Source organism: Theobroma cacao, chromosome 1, assembly GCF_000208745.1.
Source record: "Theobroma cacao cultivar B97-61/B2 chromosome 1, Criollo_cocoa_genome_V2, whole genome shotgun sequence".
In the NCBI taxonomy this organism is placed as follows: Eukaryota; Viridiplantae; Streptophyta; class Magnoliopsida; order Malvales; family Malvaceae; genus Theobroma; species Theobroma cacao.
In genome coordinates this window covers 34,002,051-34,022,056 of record NC_030850.1, presented here as the reverse complement: position 1 = coordinate 34,022,056, position 20,006 = coordinate 34,002,051, and the positions used below count along the sequence as shown (strand labels likewise).

Sequence of the window (20,006 nt, the reverse complement as noted above, 5' to 3'; positions counted from 1 at the left end):
CCAAATTCAAATGCTTTTAAATAAGAGGAGAGTTATACAGGTAATCTAATGCTGACAACTTGTTCAGGAACCATTTGTTTCAAGATTGCAACCATTAAACCAAGCTTGAATTGTTATCTTACTTATCCAACCTTGTCCAAGAGATGAAATTTATTACTTTTAGTAAATTATTTCCATCTTTCAGTGGTAACCAACATTTGTGCTGATATACTGGGTACGGCATCTAAGAAACCAAAGACATTTGAATTTGATACTTTTGTTGCTTTTGACCATGAGGAAAAGAGAAAGCATTGATGTAATCCACCACAAGATTGTACTTTCATAGGCATTAAACAAAGCAAAAGCGGTCCAGAATCTGAACTTCTAGAGCTGTAGTGGTACTTTCTGCGCAAATAAAAAAAAAACCCCAGAATCCAATTGAAAAGGAAGGACTTCACTTCACCCGGCAATGACCCAGCATCAACTATCACCATATAAGGCATCTGAACACACTCATTTTTCTATCTTTTTATTAATAACATTGGTCCCTTTAATCCATTATTGATGAAGTGACAGGAGCACCTGAAAATTTTTTTTATTACTTGCAGATTTCTTTCTTGTCAAAACTTACTGCTTAAATTGATTGGACTGTGCCATATTTGTGCTTAGACCGCTTTGCGTTTGCTAAGTATTTTTACTGGTAAAAAAGATAGGCAAAGATATGCATGTTAATGATTTTTGTATCTTTTTGTGTAGTGGAACACTTTGGAAAGCAACCACCTGCTAAAGAATATACTACTTTCGACATAGTGATGGTATTGGTTACTTCAACTACTTGCTAGAATTGAAAAAATAATGTAAAATTCGATCCAACAAAGAAGGAAAAAAAGAGAGAAATATTTGAGTATAATTCTCTTTTTCGATGATGGAAACTACCACACTTGACAGGCAAAGATTGCATCAAGGCATACAGAGTGGCCTTATTCACCATGGGAATTTAAATCACAAAACAAGATTCTTGGAAGAACTTTTGGGGAAGGCAAGCTAATACATCTTGACCCACATTAAAGTTCAAATCTGAATCACCTCGGATTGATGGAAAGGAAGAGCTCTAAAGAAGAAATGGAGGTACCCCATTTGGGTAACCAAAAACCTCATCAGCTGCGTCAGTGCACAAACTCAGAGAAATATGTTGGCTAAGAAAATTATTAAGTAATGAAAAGAAAACTTTCACCTTTTAATTTGCTAATGATGGAGAATAATAACACTACACCAATTCCACTCTGCAGTTTAAAACTCTAATCGAATATTCTTGCTTCAAGGAGAAAACCCTCTCTTTTTTTCATCATTGGGACCCAATTTCGATCAGAACCAACCTAATTATACAATGAAAACATGTCACACCGACCAATAATAATAACTCATAATTGGAAAAAGACACCCCCATTACCACTAGTTTCGCCTTAATCAACTTCTAGGCAAGAAAATCTCATTCACAGATTATCTGTAAATTACTAATTCGACCGCCCAGATTGCTTCTGGATCCTCAAGTTTTGGCCTATAAAAAGGACCCCCATTTTCCCTTTAGTCTCACAGGTCTCAGCTTAATCACTTTGTACTACATTAACAGAGTACTTCCTATAAATAGTAGTTACATAGTACATACTATGATATGATTATAGTATTTTTCTTTTTTGGTAATTGCTTTGTTTTGTGCAGTGTTTGAATCGATGGATGGGACCCAATTACGGAGCTCTCTGAACTCCAAACCTGAAAGGAAGTGATGGTAGGCTACGGCTGCTAGTTCATGAATGCCCCTGGATGCGCAGAATGAGCAATGAGGCCGCACGCTGAGGGTTTGCATGAACTGGGAGACGTGGTTACCTTGATCTTTTTGGTATTGGAGTGAAGGGAGCTCCATATCGCGAGCTTCTTCCCTCCTTTCCTCACCATTTTTTTCCCTCTCTTTTGTCTTTCCTTCTCTTTGCTATCTCATGTTCTAACTTTGGACTCACGATTTGCAGGTAAATTTTAGTCTTATTTTTTCTCATCCTTACTGGCGGAATCATGATGGTAACGGATGACGAGTGAGGACCACCGTTACAAAATTTAATAAATATAATATAATTATTCTTTCGACACTTTTTTTACAAAATATTGAGTTCGTTAATATTTAAGAATTTTTATATTTAAAATCACTAAATTAAGAGCATATTGTTATCATGACTCAAAATTTTGAGAACCTTTTCCCCCTTTCTTAGTTTTGAAAGGTGGAGAGAATAATGGATTAGCATTAATGAAGAACTCGCAAAAGGAAACTCATTCTCACATGGTTTGTTTTGCATTGAATGTTTCCAGCTAACCCATTTTTGTTTCCAGGGTCGCCAGGCGGGAACTGCACTTTGCTACCAAAATAAAAGTTCCTCCAGTTTTGATTATAACTGATCAAAAGGCGTTGATACCCATAACTTTTGTCTACAGCAGCTAGCGTTTATATCCACAAGTTAGTAAGCTAGTTTATTGAATTTAGATGTCTCCTTTTTTGTCTTTTTTGCCTTTAGGACCACAGTTTTTGTACCTTGTCTCTTCATCAGGATTTTAAAACAGGGAATCCAATCATGAATCAACAACTATTGCAACAAATTATATAATGGTTTACGTTGAATAATTTCTGCAAATATAGTGCTTTTCACCTTCAAATGAGAGAAATTCTGATGTTAATACTATATTCTTTTGGAAGACAAATGCGGGAAAGGAAGCTCAAGCAACCTTCGGTAGAAACAGGGAAGCATCTGGACAGACAAGTAACGGTCACGGTCTTCAAGCAATGGTCATGGAAGGGATAAAAAGATAAACCCGGGGCTCACTTTCACCGGGGGTTGGCGAGCTCCAACATAGGAACTGAGTGAGTGCAAAGGGCCGAAAGGTACACTGTAAACTAACAAGGGATGTACTTCTGTAAGAAGAGTGGGTCTGGGGAGTAAGGAAGCAATGTGAGGAAGAGCAGGGAAGGAGCTAAAATTGTCTTATGGCTGACCGCAGGTCTTCGGCCTACACTTGGACTAAAGACTGGATTCAACATTACACGTTCCATTTGCTTTTCAAAAAAAAAAAAAAACTAGATTCATTTTTTCCATCATTTGGAGGACGAATATCTGCAACTGGTGGTGGAACTCGATGTCACTACACCACATAACAAAGAGCCGTTACAAAATATTGTTCCTTGCTTTTTCGTAATGGTTGAGACTACATAAAGCAATTTAAATCCAAAAATCTCATCAGTAGGACATGCAAAATATGAATCCTTGATCCATGAAGATGAGTGCTCACACAATTAACTGAAAAATGATTATTGTTTTTAAAGAAATATCTTTTGACCGTTAATAATTTAAACATTCTATTATCTTTCGTCCTTCAAATTAAAATTATTCATATAAAAAAATTGAAAATGGTTATATGATGACCGATAATAATGAGTCATATACCAATTTTTTTCTTTTTTCCAAAAGGAAAAGGTGCCATCCATCAGCGGCCAGAAAGTTAATCTTTTTTCACAATGACATGCAACGTTTCAGCAACACTGAGGAAGAAAATCCCACTTCAAGATTTTCTACATTTTTGAAATTTAATGGTCCAGATTATAAATAAATATGCAGCCAGATGCTAGCCCAGCCTATATAAGGATTGAGGACCAGTTTTTGGAGTCAAAAGCTGTTAAATTGGGTTTAGGCAGCGCCCAATGGAGCTCTCAACACTCCAACTCTGAAACGAGGTGATGGCGCAATGCTACAGCAGCTGGCTCATGGACACCCCTGGCTGCGCAGGGTAGACCCGCACCGTAGTGGCCCGCGCAGGCTAAGGGTTTCATCTTTTTGGTATTGGGGTGAAGGGAGCTCCTTTGCTCTGTCTAAGTTTAACCTTATCGCTTCTAATATTTTCAACAAAATTTAAGCAGATTTCCTTTTCCTCTTTTTCCTTTTTTTTTTTTGCCCAAAAAACTTAACTAGAGTTTAAAAACAAAAAAAATGTTAAAAATTTTGTTAATTTTATATTTTCAGGATTGACATGTACGACTAATTAACAAAGGGGAATGGCTCCATGGCAGGATTGCAAACAACTTGGGTGGAACCCCCTTTTGGGCTGTTGCTGTCTCAATTTCAAGGCTTCGGCCTTCTTTGAAGTACAGTATCTGCAACTAATGGTAGTAATTGTGCTACTTGACTCTTGCGTGCAGGAGGTGGGTGGGAATTGGGTTGCATGGAATCAGAATTCAGATATCTTAAATTCTAGCAATTATTTCGCCACGAGAGAAGGCCCGTCACATTCGTGCCATGAAGTACTCTTAAAAGGGGAAGATGTCAAAATAAATGTACTAGTTGAAGACGTGAAGGTCTTACTCTTATCAATGCACTAATGTGTAAATAAGCACTTTGATCACTCCCAATAGGAATTAAACCAAGTGCCTCAATTATTTTGTACTTTTTTTATAGTTCTTGACAATTGAGATTTCCCTTTTTTTTCCACTTTCCTGCTAAAACCAGGGTTATACCTTACCAAAATGCTACAATTTTAGTCGACAAAATCTGACTGTCCAATTTATCCGATGCCTAATACTACTAGTTTTTGGGTTTAATTAACCATTGATCCACATTTCCTCGAGATTCCTTTTTAATAAGGTGGATAGCATGTGCCTTCCATTAGCCATCGTTCTGTTCCCAAAACTACCCACATTTTTTTATCCTTTAATTTTGTCAGAGATTAAATCCCACGCCCGCTCATCTCTCTTTTCCCTCCTTCCACGAGACACGAAATCTAGCCTGGTAGATTTCCTTCGCTATCACCATTAATGCCTTTATTTTTTACTAATAATTTTCCTCAATCCGAACGTTTGCTTCTCTTATCTACTAGGGTTTTGCTTTTTCTTCCGGCTCTTCTCGCTTCTCTATATAAACCTCCTTACGAGTTACGACCACCCACCTCCATCTTCTCTTCTCGACTCGTCTTTGGCTCTTTGTTGTGACGTCTTCGTTGGCGGGTTGTAGTGAGTCATCAAGTCAGGATCACTATCATTAATGTTTAGATTAATGTTACCTGACCCTAGGGCTGGCAATTAACAGGGGGTGCCAACTTCCATAAAGACCCATTAAACTTTTCTCTAGGTCTTTAATTGTTTGACTGACCTTTTCTTGGAAGTTTTTGTTTGTGTGTGTGTGTGGTCGAAAGGAGCTCCCATCGGTCCAAAATGAGGACGACAGAGGGTGTACCCGCCTGCTGATTCATGGATGCCTCTAGGGTGCGCAGGTTAACAATGCTGTACGCGCAGCTTAAGGGTTTGCATGACTCAGGAGACGTGCTTGCCTTCTCATTTCTTTGCTTGGATTGAAGGGAGCTCCATCATTTTGCTCCTCTTACTGTCCATCCAATACTTATTTCACTTTGTTGTATAGTTTTAACATGTTCCTACACTTTGAAATCTGGGTTAGTTACCCACTTTCCGTTTCAAAATAATAATAATAGAAAAAAACAAAAGAAACATAATAGATACGTTCTCTGTTCTTGCAACGCACGAAAATTACATTTTCATTCACTTGTTTTGGGCTATTTTACTTAACCCTACAGCTAGCCCGTGTATCTAACTTGTTTCTTGTATATTTTCAACTTTTAATGGAAGCAGGATCTCGAGAGTCAAGAGCAAACACATAACTACGCTATCTTAGATTCATAAGGTGATAAATTTGCCTCATTACACGCTCAAGAGTGAAGACTACAAACCCAAGTTTCTCTTACTAGCAACTACTAATTATTGTTACCAAAAATTCATCTAATTGGGAATTGACTGAATTCTTATAGTCTATATAAGAGTTGTCCACCACTAGTTTAAATTGATATTAGCCTTTTCTTTTGTGTGGTCGAGTTGAGTTATATCGTAAGAAGAACTTTTCTGTCCTTTTATTAAAGGGACACTTGGGTTTAGGGTGCCAATTTGTCAACCCATAACGTATGACGATTGACGATTGTGTTGACTGTTGAGTGTAAACTGTAACTAAATTGGAAAATAGAAATAATTTTCTTCAAAAATTATCGTAGGACTTGGGCATCAGGGAGGGTGGCGTCGTTTGGATTTTCTTTATTCTTTAGTCAATTAACCACTTGGGTGGATTGGTTGAACTTGAACCTTCAATTTAGCGGCCAAACCCCGCCAAGAGAAAATTAAATATTATTTACTTAAAATAGTATACAAAATATATTTGCCTCTTGCTGCGTGTTCATTGGGCTCATGACATTTTAATGGTCAACATCGATTCACGAGCACAAGGGCAACTCTAGCTTTAATTATATCTTTTATCATTATTATCTATCAAAAGCACTCGCTAAAGCATATAGATACATGCAAAAGAAATGGAATGCCATAACTTTCAAAAATCTCATATCCCACCTTTTTTAATCGCTATATATTAATAATATTAGGTAAAATATCCTCACATCTTAAATTTTAATCAGATATATTAATTTTTAATTTTTAAATAGATATTATATTTAAAAAAAAAAATCTTTTACTGAATACATAAATTCAACCTTTAGTCATTTATATCAATTTGATAACATAATAATATTAAAAAAATAATTTTACTTTTTATAAATTTAAAAAATTACTATTATATAATTTTATTAATTAAAAAAATCTCCCAATTTAAGAGCTTGATTGGAGCTCTCAAGGGAAACACTAAGTGTTCAACCAATGCAAAGGAACTTGTTGGCAGAGGTGGAGCTAGTCAATTTTTGTTGAGAGAGTCAAAGATGAAAAATGTGTAAGGATTAAAAATTAAAACTAATATATTGAACTTAAGAAATAATCAAAAAATTAATAATATACAATACTTTTATATAACATGTAAATAAAAAAAAACTTATAATAGTTTTATAAGTATCGAATTTTACTTAAAAAGCATCCATTTCTTTAAGATTGAGTTTAGCACGTTTTGATTCGTATTACTCTTTTTTCATTATTTGAATTATTGAGATTTAATTGTTCAAGTATAGGAGAATTATTTAGAACTTACTCAAACTTTAATCAAACTATATTTTTTTTTTTGAAAAATGTTTTTATTGAACCTCTAATTGACCAAATACTCTTAAACCACTCGAAAACTTATAATGGCTGCTCAAAAAGAACAAAAACACCCAACAAAAAAAAAAATGGCAAACACATCAGACCACTAACATAATAAAACCTAAGATCAGATCTTAGTCAATATGTAGTTAACATCCAATATTGTTTTTTTATTTATATGTAAATTTAAAATATTAAATATAAAACTATAATATATAAAATATAAATAGTTAAATACAATATATATAATTTTATACTATAGTTAAATATATAAATAGTTAAATAATATAAATAGAAATAAAAAAAGATAGAAGAAAACTTTACCTCTCCTTAATTTCACACAATGATGGTGAGTGATCTCCATCATTCCTTATCCAAGTTCAAAAGCTTATAAATATCTTTTAAGAAATGAAATGTATTTTAATGTTGAGTTATAGAGAAGAGACTAAAGTAAAAATAAAAGGATAAAAGAGAAAAAGAAAAAGGAAGATAGAAGTGTAAAAAAACTTAAATTAGGGTAAAGTTAAGTAAGATTTATGAAGTTATTTTATTATTATTTATTTATATTAATATTAAAATAAAATATTATTTGGAGGGAACCATTAAAAATATATTGTAAACAAATAATTTCATAAATTTGGAAAGGGATCATTAAAAAATATATAATAAATAAAAACTTCTAAAAATTTTAGAGGGGCCATTAATATATATATATATATATAAAATAAAAAAATTTAAAAATTTTGGGGAGTTACATTACCCTCCGCCCTGCTTGTCGACTGATTTGAGAAAAAAAATATTTAAGATATTTCAAATTTAATATTAACGTGATTTAAACGTTTATGACGAAATATTCATTTTGAAAATTAATAGATTTTTGTGTAATTTTGATTAAAATTTTAAAAAATAAAAATAATTTATCTTAACAATATTTCATATGGAAGGTCTAGCACGTTTGGAAAAATTCAACTTATTTGAAAAAAAGAAAAAAAGAAAATGAATGGATCAGCAGCCGTGGATATTTACAAAGCAAAGAGAAAGAAGAAGAACGCAGCCAAAAGGGCAGTAGTTGAAGTTGAACGGCATCAATTGGCTCAGTCAGTCAGTCAGTCTAGGTCTGCTCTTATAATTCAACTTTGCGCGTACAAAATTTTTAACATTATGCCATTGTCTTGTGGTATCAAATAAAATTGTGAACTAATCAAACTCTGGGAAGTTTCTAAGATTGACAATGTGACCATTTTCGAGAATACTTCTTCCTTGGATCTAATCAAGCATCTTTTCACCTTTCATATTTTCAATTCAGCATCATGTTCTGATTAAATTATGCCAATGCAATATTCATTTTCAAGATACAAGTGGCTTCACTAAAATTTAAACTAAGAAAACTTCCGATCCCAAAGCATATTGTTGTACGCTATTCTGGAATTTTTTCTCTAACTTTTTATTCAATAATATGCTATGCTATTAGACCTATTCTCGTCCTATAAGTAGATTTAATTAAGGGTAATGTTAACTACTGAAATATTTAATTGGAAAAAATAGGACTCTATTAGTTTATCTAAACTTACATTGGTTTCAACCAGAACTTGTTTTTGTTTTTCTTTTCGTAAAAAAAAAAAAAGAAAAAGAAAATTGCCGTTGGCAAACTAATCATGTTATTAACAAAAGGAAAGATTAAAAAAAAAGGTTGAAAGCCCACCGCGACTGACCGACCAATTCCGCTAATCCCATATTCATTAAAAAAAAAAAACACAACTACTTCCTTAATTAAGAACAGAAACTGACGCAATAAACCAAAAGAAGTAAACAAATTGAACTACATAATAAGTACGCTGTGAAACACACATACACGAAAAAAGATCGAAACAAAAATACGACGGAAATGCGTGCAAAGGTTTTCTTCGGTTATTGTGTTGCCATTTAGAAGTTTGGCGGTTACCACCCGCAGCACCTAAATCCCTCTCCTCCCTCCTTTTGGGTAACGACAGCGCATCACTCTAGGGTTTCCTTTAGCGACGTCTTTCGTTGTCTCATCTGCTTTTTCAAGGTAAAAAGAGGGAAAAGGGAAAATTAAAAAAAAAAGGGGAGAGAAGTGAGGGTTTTGGTGAGGATTGGAATGAGATATCAATCGAATTCTGATCTATTCGACCCGAGAACGGAGATGGACTCCGATTATGCGCGTGGGGCCTCTGGGTCCGATGGTGATTTCGGTTTCGCTTTCAACGATAGTAATTTCTCCGACCGACTTCTTCGGATCGAGATTATGGGTGGGCCCCCCGAGTGCCACCCTGATGGAGAGGGTTGCACCAGTATCGCCGATTGGGCTCGCCACCGCAAAAGGCGCCGTGAGGATATTAAGAAGGAAAACGGTTTGTTCCTCTCTTCTCTTTCTTCTTTTGAAAAGTTTCTCATTGCTAATAGGGCTCTATTTCTTTTGGGTAAGTTTTGGGGTAAATTAAAAATTTTGAAAATTTTGAGCCGATAATTTTTATCAAGAAATTTATTTATTTGAAAATTTTGTTGGAAAAAAAAGGTTGTCCTGAAGTTAGCTTTTCTTGGGATGGACCTTAAATTAGTTGTTTGCTCCTTGCACAAGTACATGTTGTTGGGACAGATTTCAAAGAGTTAAGATTTACTCATTTCAACATTATAAACTTGTTCATAATCTTCTGTGGTTGTCTCAGTGGTTTTGTTATTCCTGATTAACAGTGTTCTTGGCATGCGGATGCTTATTCTTTGCAACTTCATGCCTCTTGTTTATGAACGCGGTTTGTTTTGTAATGTCGGCTGTTCTTTTAACCGGTTTCGTTTTTCATTTTGTTTTTTCAGTTTTGGATCTTAGTTTATGTCCTGATGAGCAGATTTTAAACGGCAACCAGCCTGATATGGACGATGGTGTGGGCTGTGAGAATCTAGATGAGGACGCAGTGGCAATGGTTGAAGAAACACAGTCAGGTTTTGATATTGTTTACACAACGGACTATTTGGTTCATTTATGGCTTATATTTATTTTTATGCTTTATTTGAATAAAGTTTGCAAAGGTCATGCAAGTGTTTGTGTTTTTTAGTGAATGAAAATTAAGCAAAAGACAAAACTGAAAGACGCGTATGGATATGTAGAATTTAACTGAAAGATGCGTATGGATATGTAGAATTTATCTGACTAAAGAAGTAGGGAATTTCCCTACTTTGAAAAAGTATCGTTAACGGAGGATTTTAGCTGTGCACTTTAAATTCTCAGTCCTTGTGCCATGACTGTGTATCACTTGTACAAAATTTGATCTTGTTTAGAACTTTGGTAGGCGATGAGGACGCAAATAGCAATGAATCAAGCTGGAGCATGGATTTTTCTACAGTTCTTAGAGTTAAAACATTGCATATCAGCTCTCCCATTTTAGCAGCAAAAAGTCCATTCTTCTACAAGGTAAGAGATAATTTTTCTTCATAAAAAATTTGTTCGGAAGAAAATAGGAGGAGGGATGTTTCTAAAATGCAAATATTCCTTGCCAGAACATTTGTCACCCTTTCCCTTTATTGGTATTTACTTATTTGTTTATTTGTTTATTTGTTTATTGACTAATTGTAGCTCTTCTCAAATGGGATGAGGGAGTCAGAACAGAGACATGTAACCTTAAGAATCAATGCCTCTGGTATGCATAAACTTCAATATATTTTTCTTGGTTATGTTACTTATTCTAACAGGTGTGAGCAGGCAAAGTTAAATAACAATTCTAACATTACGTTATATACAGAGGAAGCTGCCCTCATGGAGCTTTTGAATTTTATATATAGCAACACCTTATCTGTCACCACTGCTCCAGCCTTGCTTGATGTGCTGATGGCGGCTGACAAATTTGAGGTTGCCTCTTGCATGCGATATTGCAGCCAGCTATTGCGGAATTTGCCTATGACACCAGAGTCAGCTCTGCTTTATTTGGATCTTCCCTCGAGTGTATTAATGGGTGAAGCTGTCCAACCATTGACTGATGCTGCAAAGCAGTATCTCGCTGCCCGGTACAAGGACATGACAAAGTAAGCTCCCATTCTGCATGCTTCATGTTGTTTGACATAATATTGATAGTTTTATTAGCCTTGCAATGTGGTTACATATATCTAGCTGCTACTGCCTGTAAAACAAATTGTAGATGTTTGATAAGTTCCAGTCTTCGTCTTTACCTAGTCCTATCGGTAGTCTTTTGAGCTCCTCTGATCATTATATTTTGAAAATATTCATTTTCAACATGGAGAATAAGCTTTAACGCTCTTTTCAAAAAGAAAAAGAGAAAAGGTTTAATGCTACAATCTTGGGAAAACTATGCATATTGAGACGCTTGTATATACTTTTGGGGCATATTTTACCAGGTTTCAAGAAGAGGTCATGGCTCTGCCACTAGCTGGGATTGAGGCAATATTGTCCAGTGATGATCTGCAAATTGCATCTGAAGATGCTGTGTATGACTTTGTGTTGAAGTGGGCCAGGGCTCAGTACCCAAAACTGGAAGAGCGAAGGGAAGTGCTCGGTTCACGCCTTGCACGCTTTATTCGCTTCCCCTATATGACTTGCCGGAAGCTTAAGAAGGTGTTGACATGTAATGATTTTGATCATGATGCTGCATCAAAGCTTGTGCTTGAGGCCCTTTTCTTCAAGGCTGAAGCCCCACATAGGCAACGAAGCTTGGCTGTAGAGGAGTCTGCCACCATGAACCGTCGCTTTATTGAGCGAGCGTACAAGTATCGACCCGTTAAAGTGGTGGAATTTGAACTTCCCCGTCAGCAATGTGTAGTGTACCTGGACTTGAAGAAGGAGGAGTGTGCAAATTTATTTCCATCTGGACGGGTTTATTCTCAGGCATTCCACTTGGGTGGACAAGGGTTCTTCCTGTCAGCCCATTGCAACATGGACCAGCAGAGCTCTTTTCATTGCTTCGGATTGTTTTTAGGAATGCAGGAAAAGGGTTCCCTTAGTTTTGCTGTGGACTATGAATTTGCGGCAAGATCAAAGCCAACGGAGGAGTTTGTTAGCAAATATAAAGGCAATTACACATTCACTGGGGGCAAGGCAGTTGGGTACAGGAACTTATTTGCCATACCTTGGACTTCTTTCATGGCGGAAGACAGTCTTTACTTCATAAATGGTATTCTCCATCTTAGGGCGGAGTTAACCATCAGGCAATAACCAACCCCTGTTGATGGAGTTTGAGTCCATTTACATTTTAGCTTCACTAACTCCTTTTGTTGTTGTTGTTGTTGTTGTTGTTTCGCTTGACCTGAGCAAAACTCAAGATGTACTAAGTAGAACACTGGGCTAGACTTTTTGATTTGGAGGTTGAAGTATGATTAAAAAATGACCCTTCTGTCCTGCACCAAAATCGTGCTCCCAAAATGAGCCACAGAAAAATTGTAAATGTATATCAACTTTTTGAAGGGTAGAGTTGATGTCAAGGCTGGTTCCACACTAGAATGATTCTAGTCAACGGTCCACCTGTTGGGCTATTATTTTTATATAATCACATGAAGATAGTATTATTTATAAAATGGGATTGCATTTTTGTCATCTTTTAGTTATAATTGTCTTTGTAAGGTCCTCAGTATTGGGGCTCAAGTTTTGTTAGATGAACCTGGTCAATCAATTTAAGAATCATCAAATGCATTAATTGTGATAATAATTCCACTCGATGATAATATAATATTGACATTAAAGTCTTGGTCGACCCTTTACCTTTCATTCGAGCAAAATTCCTAACAAAATTACTTTCTTGTCCTAAAGATTTAAGTTGAGCAGACCATAAATATCAATGTAAAAGATATTAACCCTTTTTTACAACTTTATCCGAAGGAAAATTTATGGTAACATTAACTTACAAGAATGAAATTTTAGCGCAATATCTTGCTGAATAAATAATAAATTTTTCGTTTATGAAAAGTATAATAATTATAGAAAAAGCTCACAACTTATGAATCCATTCTATACACGATAACGATTACTTGTTTGGTTTAAAAAAGATCATTGAACCGGAAGGATATCAGACCGGTTAAGAATTTATGATTCCTTCTATTAAACTCTTATTAAAATTAATCAAATTGATTAATTATTTATTATTTCAAAAAATATTTGTCTATAGTGAAATTTAAATTTTTACCTTATAGAATGATAAAAATTTTTATGCGATTTATAAGATGTCACATGTTTAAATTAGTAAATTGAAACATTTTTTGAAAACGAATAATATACTACCGTGTGAATTATAAGACATCATTTAAGATAATTATATATTTTATTATAAAAAATTAATTTATTAGCTAATTAGCTTAAAGACATGTAATTGGACTAATTAAAGTTAACTCATGAGTCATGTATTTAGAAATAATGTCTAAATTGGACAAATTAATATTTATTGATCAGTCAATTTATTTCTAAATAAATTAAGACAATTTAAAAATGATATCTACATTTGATTGAATAAAATTTACCCATTTATCTCTAAAAATTAAGATTATTTGGATATAAAATCAAAATTTGATAATTCAATTATTTCTAAATAAATTAAAATAATTTAAAGATAAAAATGAAAGTTAATCAAAATACTATTTATTAATTCCAAGAAACTAACCTCCAAGTGCAAGTGAAAGATCTCTAAAGTTCGAATGTTAAATCCAGCTTGCGGTGTGGAAGGTTTTGATCCTTTTGCTCCGAGAGGAATAACCTCTCATCATATTGCAGGAGGGACATTGGGCATGCTTATTCCATCTCATCGTCAGATTATGTATTGTCTTTTCGAATACTATAGTTGCTGTCTTGTTTGCAGTTTTAGTTGTTGCTAGAACTTTGTGGTATGATTTAGCGACTACTCTCATCGAATTATTTGGTCCTACTCATCAAGGATACTTCTAGCAAAAAATATATAGAAGGATTAGTGCTGGGTTAGCCGAAAATCAAAGTTGGATCTACAAGTCAAATTCTAAGACACAACTCAAAAGGAGAAGATTTTTGAAATTTTTTATTCACAGCTCATTCATCTAATTTTCTTATTAGCTTCGTTTACAGCCATTCCATCAAACCTTCGTGCTTGAATGTTTACACAGAAACAACAAGTCGTGCCTTGAGTTCCTAGATGGCTATACAAACAACTCAATCAAACAGAAAAAAAGTGATGAAGAACACAAACTGATCTTGAACAAATTCAATTGAGATTTTGGAAAATTTTCTTCATTTTGATCACTGTTTCTGTATGACTGAGTTCTTCAACCGCATTGCTCCATTCTAAAGATGGAGTGTTTGTGTAGTCATCCAAGAACTCAAGGCATGAGCTTGCTACTTCTCTATAAACATTAGAAAATGATGGTTTTTGTGGAATAATTGTAATCTAAGTTGACTAAGGGAAGTAGAAGAATACATATGAATAAAAAGATTTAAAATATCTTCTCCTTCTAAATTGTGTGTATGTACCTTTTTTTATATTTAATTAATATTTTTAATTATTTAGTAATTTTTTTTTTGTTATTTTGTGTTATCTATTTTCAAATCCTATTTATGAGCGTGATTTAGTGACTCAATCCAACAGACCGGTTGGACCTGTTGGAGCAAAAACCGGATACCCAGCCGGTTCGAGGACCGGTCAGTTATTAATACCTTGCCGTAACCCCAACGCAACCTTTAAGCCGACTATGAGAAACTTATTAATACAGTAAGATAAGAGAAAACATAAAAGGCACAACCCAATTTTTATTTTTGAGAAGTTCATAAAATTAAGAACGTGAGTTAGGGTTTCTGTCTTGAGCAGAGGGAGCAAGCGAATCGATTCGTCTGAAAGATGCCGAAGAACAAGGGAAAGGGAGGAAAGAACCGAAAGAGGGGAAAGAACGAGGCAGACGACGAGAAACGAGAGCTAATCTTCAAAGAAGACGGCCAAGAATACGCTCAAGTCCTCCGCATGTTAGGCAACGGCCGATGCGAAGCCATGTGCATCGACGGGACCAAGCGGCTGTGCCACATCCGCGGCAAGATGCACAAGAAGGTCTGGATCGCTGCCGGTGACATCATCCTCGTCGGACTCAGGGATTATCAAGATGACAAGGCTGACGTCATCTTGAAGTACATGCCCGATGAGGCTAGGCTTTTGAAGGCTTACGGAGAGCTCCCGGAGAACACGAGGTTGAATGAAGGGATTGCTGGTGGGATTGACGAAGAAGACGATGGCGCCGCCGATGATTATATTGAATTTGAGGACGAGGATATTGATAAGATCTGAGTTTCAGAGGGTTATTTTTGGTATTATAAAGTGTCTTTTTTTTTAAAAAAAAAAAACCTTTTCTTATGATTCGGTGAATGGCGTTGTTTGTTGGTATTTAATATTTGGGATGTTTATCTTTAATTAAGAATTATGGATGGTACCTTTAAGTATGGAATTGGTATTATTTTCTCTTAAAATTTGACGTGGTTGCTGAGGTGTTATCTTAATTCTTATATTGGAATTGGGTACATGTGGATTTATGAGTTATGGTGGATGATGAAATCTTTTCTGGTTTTGTGCTTTCATGTTATCCTCTTCTTTTGGGAATTAGTTGATAATTATGATGCTTCTGACTCTGTGGGGTTAAGTTTTTTTATGTTTTTCAACTGGGGGTTTGAATTTGATTGCAGGAGGGGAGGTGAGGGACTTGAACTTTGTGGGAGTATTATGATTCTTGATTCTTAGTATTAAGCATGTTTTGAGGGTAGAGGTTCCAGGAATTCCTGGTTTAGGTGTTCAGCTTGATGCTCCAGGGTTTCACCTGAGTTTGATTTCTTTCTAAACATATATTTTGTGAGGTACTGGTAGGTGTAAGCACCATTCCAAGCTTCAACAACCAAGCCCTACTCATGTTTTTACTGACACTTTCTTATTTTGTTGCCTTTTCCAAGAAAAAGAAATGCTATCTTTGACCTTTTTGGTGTGCAAAATTTTTGGAATTGTTTCTCACAGCACCTAAGAATGGCTTTTCATCATTGTGTTAAATTGATGGTCTTATGAGAATGTTGATTTCTGTTGCCATCCTTGACATGGCCGCAGAGAGAACCATTACTGCAAGCTGGAAGGCTTTAATGAGCAATCTTTCACCATAACCAAATTGATGGTTAGCATTTTCAAGTGTTGTCGTATCAAGTATGAATTTGCGTCTTGAATCTGGTGGCAGTGGGTTAGCTTTAATTAACTATGAATGTTGTTATTCTGAAAGTAGGAGTATGAACTTCTTTGACTGACTGTTTGGTGAATGAATTAGCTTGCCCCTTTCTCAGCGAGTGTAATATCCTTTGCCATTGCTTGTGTTCTTTGATTTGATTGGAATCTGTGTTCATGAATTTCATCATGCATAGCAGTGAAGTTGCCTTTGCTTGGCATATCTTCTTATCTTGGCATCCTCTGCTCTCTTGTCATTGAGCAAAGTTATACCTCTACCTCAGAGTCGAGTACTTGTCACTATTATGTTCATCCTCACAAGTTTCACTTGGAATGGCATTCAAGCTGTCGTACTCCTCCCCGTAGGTGCAGGAAAGAGATAAATTAAACTACACTTGCATCTTCCTTACAGACAGTGTTCTACATTAGTTTAACAAACCAAAATAATTATTTAGAATTATCAAGAAGCTTGTGCAGACTCAACAGCTATGGTTTGTTGCTTTTTCTGCAAGATGATTTCTCACCATTCAAACTTTTTGGACTTAGTTCCTTACATCATTTGACATTAGATTCCTCTCTCATATCTCAACCAAGAAAGAAAAAACGAATTTGGAAACATCAATAACAGACGTCACGTCAGACACCATGTTAGGTTACAAGTGTTTCCAATGCGATGTGAATAAGTGTGAATTCTAGATTCTTTAATGTGGAAAAGAGCAGAGAGTGGTAATACAGTTTGTGATATTTTCTGTGCGGCTCAAATTCCATTCTAACGCATTTTGCTAAGGAAATATGCTGTGACTTAAATTGGCCAAGAGGACATCGGCAAGGGAGATATATCAGATTCGATGTACATTTGAATGGCTGAAACGGGCTGCTTTCTTCACATCAACATGGCATATATATATATATATATGGAAATTATACCCAAACACATAGAATTGACAAGTATTGTTCATCGAACAGAGCAATTAAAAAAGGTGACAAGAATTCATACAAGGCAATCCTACAATTACAGGATAGAGATGTCTCTTTTACAGGGTACAAAGGTACCAAAAAGAAAATGATCGGAAATAAATAAGCACCCCCATTTTGTGCATCTATTCCGTTCCGGAGATCTTCTTCTTCAGTGCCTCAATATCCGTAGCTAGTTCTTTCCTGCTTGACTGAGGAAAGGAATAAGCATATTGTTAGCACAAGGTTTTCGTTGTATGAATATAATCTGAAAATCAGTAAGATTTTAATTGTAAATTAAGCTATTCTTCTAGTTAAATACCATCTCAAAGAAGAGCCCATTTTCAGATTTCAAAGCGCAGGTGTGTAACTCTCAAAAGTTGGTTCAAATTCATCAATTACATCACTATCTCTTCGTGCATTTATAAATCTCACATGGGTGTTCTGTGATTTCTTTCTGAGAAAGCAAAACACCTTGTAATTGTTTGAATGATGAGGAATGCAGAATGGCTTATGCAGCAAGATTCACGAAAGACTAACCAAGTAATCACTAGGTTATAATAAAGATATTGAGCATGCAACCATGTACCTTGAAGAGAAGGTATCTGTAGACAAACCATCCTGTGTATCCAAGTCCAACCAACTCCATTATCTTTGGAAGCTGGTAACCACAAAAAAAATCGTTTCAGATTGGATCAGTGACTAGGGAAGACACATTGTAGCAAATTCATAGCCGATTATTAATCAGGAAAAGCTAATCTAGTTCTAGAATTTAGCCCCTTGTTTTGAAGAAAAGGTGAAGTGTTAAGAAATCACTTACCAAAGGGACAGAGTTAATGGCACCAACAAGAATAGCTGATAACCAAACTGCAACAATTGCCCCACCACCATAAATAAGTACTGTGGACTTGTTCTCAATTTTCTCCCACTAGTAAACATGAGGAAAAAGCCCAGTTAGTTCAGCCATAAACTGAAGGAAAACATACTAAGCAGCTAAAAGAGCAGGAAATTGATTATTCAGATGACATAATGACTGAAGCCTGAAGCTGTTAATACTACTTTATTAAGGCCATGTTTCTTACCTTTTCCTTCAAGTCAGTGAAAAGCTCCCCAGCATCAACAGAGGTTGTCTCCTCTGAGGCTTTTGTCTGGAGCAGAGAAAACCTCCGGGATTCTGTTTTTGAAAAACAAAAAGTAAATAGGGATTAAATAATAAGCTAAGGAATACATCCCAGAGACTTTTGAGAAATGAATAAATGAATAAAGCATTTGTTTATGAGAAAATGAGGCCTTTGTTTATGAGAAACTATTGAAGACAGAGACAACCACAACAAAGCATTTTCTTGGGCTTATTAACTTGATGAATTAGGAAGGAAGAGCAGGATTATCACTTACTAACAGTTTTTCTCCCTATAAACAATTTCTTAATATGCATTTTACACGGGAATTTCCCAAATTTTGCAGTAGATCAATAGCAAAAACAACTCTTTGAGACTTGGTGCTCACATTCTATTCCAACCTTTGATTCTATTTCACACATTGGAAACTTAACTCCAATTTCCAGGCCACAAGATGTAAAAGGATTATTGAATTTGGCCTCAACCACTGCATCTCCATTTCAAATTGGGGTCCCATTTTCCCTCTATTACTGTGAGTTGAAAGTAAAAACAGTTGAGTTTTCAACTTTACCATTCAAAAATTGCCCCATCATAAGACAAGCCCCCAGTCCCACCATTTCTCTTCCGGATTACTTTTCAACTATTACTACAACACTTCTGATTATCGGTATTAATCACCCATCAAAGATTTCCTTTAACAAACTCATATTCATCGCCAAAAAGAAGGATCTTCAGTTCCAGATATGATGATAGGAGTACAGAAGCTAAAGTCAACCCATAAATTATTGACCTTTAAGCTTTCATTTTCTTTCAATAAAATCAAACCAAACAAAATAATAATGTGTTCGAAAGCATGTACATTTTGCAAGTGAAGTGAGTGTTAGAAAAGGGAATGTAAACAACAGTACCTGGAATTAGCTTGACAGAAGATGAGAAGGAAGCGGTGGAAACGCGAGGGGGGAGGAGCGGCAAGGCAGAGCAGCGAGTGGTTCTAAGGGCGGTGGGGACACGTGGAATCAAAACAGCGGTGGCCGCCATGGAGGATGATGCTGCTGCCGCCATTTCTAAATTTGTTTTAGCTGCTTCAGATATGTGGCCGCTCGAACGCTACAAATCCTATCCTTTTTGCTTGCTAGCTTTTTCACAGCTCCGTTTGCTCTTCAAGAATTTTCCTTTTTCTCTCCTTTTTGTTTTTCTTTATTTTATCATTTATTTAGTTTAGCCTTGAATTTTACCAAAAAATTTGTGCCGCTGTCATGGGTGAGATTTTAGTGCGCCCTTTGGAACACTGATTCGGTTGATCGACACGTGGATAAGATTAGGATTCTGATTGGTTGACTCCCTATCTGCAATCCACGTTTGAGGGGTCTCCCCTCTATCTCTTCACACATTCTTTTTTGGACAAAACAAAGATCAAAATTTGGACCAAACTCAACTTCCTCTGTTCCTCGCGCTGTCTTGTTTCGTCATTTCGCATTTTCTTGCTTGATTTTCATTGTTTTTATTTTTTTTTTTGGGATTAAATTAAACGTCGAAAGTTTAACAACTGAGTGATGACTTGATTAACTGTACCCCGCACGCCAATGATTTCTTTATACTTTATAAACATTGACAATTGAGATCACTCATCCTTTCATTTCTCTAATAAACCTACTAAAATTCTTTTATTTAATAAACAATATT

General features: G+C 35.5%; 3 protein-coding genes and 1 long non-coding RNA gene across 5 annotated transcripts; 3 read left to right on the top strand and 1 right to left on the bottom strand.

The window, feature by feature from the left end:
- Nucleotides 2,194-3,081, top strand: LOC108662097. The gene is made up of 2 exons (XR_001927878.1): nt 2,194-2,482; nt 2,720-3,081. It is a non-coding gene; the product is annotated as an uncharacterized LOC108662097 (long non-coding RNA).
- On the top strand, nt 8,927-12,595 carry LOC18614038 (BTB/POZ domain-containing protein POB1). Its single transcript, XM_007051586.2, has 6 exons — nt 8,927-9,462; nt 9,923-10,048; nt 10,396-10,517; nt 10,680-10,743; nt 10,846-11,125; nt 11,456-12,595. The coding sequence occupies exons 1-6, from the start codon at nt 9,210-9,212 to the stop codon at nt 12,267-12,269; spliced, it is 1,659 nt and encodes a 552-aa protein (XP_007051648.2). The 5' UTR covers nt 8,927-9,209; the 3' UTR covers nt 12,270-12,595.
- On the top strand, nt 14,764-15,578 carry LOC18614037 (eukaryotic translation initiation factor 1A). Its single transcript, XM_007051585.2, has one exon. The coding sequence runs from the start codon at nt 14,905-14,907 to the stop codon at nt 15,340-15,342; it is 438 nt and encodes a 145-aa protein (XP_007051647.1). The 5' UTR covers nt 14,764-14,904; the 3' UTR covers nt 15,343-15,578.
- Nucleotides 17,188-19,578, bottom strand: LOC18614036 (protein CURVATURE THYLAKOID 1A, chloroplastic). Of its 2 annotated transcripts, XR_001928495.1 has the most exons (6): nt 19,232-19,578; nt 18,288-18,379; nt 18,026-18,133; nt 17,795-17,866; nt 17,528-17,662; nt 17,188-17,417 (listed from the first exon to the last, which is right to left on the bottom strand). XR_001928495.1 is itself a non-coding variant. In XM_007051584.2 (5 exons), the coding sequence occupies exons 1-5, from the start codon at nt 19,383-19,385 to the stop codon at nt 17,352-17,354; spliced, it is 492 nt and encodes a 163-aa protein (XP_007051646.1). In that variant the 5' UTR covers nt 19,386-19,577; the 3' UTR covers nt 17,188-17,351. The 2 variants fall into 2 exon arrangements, 1 of the variants encoding a protein (XP_007051646.1); XM_007051584.2 differs by lacking the exon at nt 17,528-17,662 and having other exon boundaries at nt 19,232-19,577.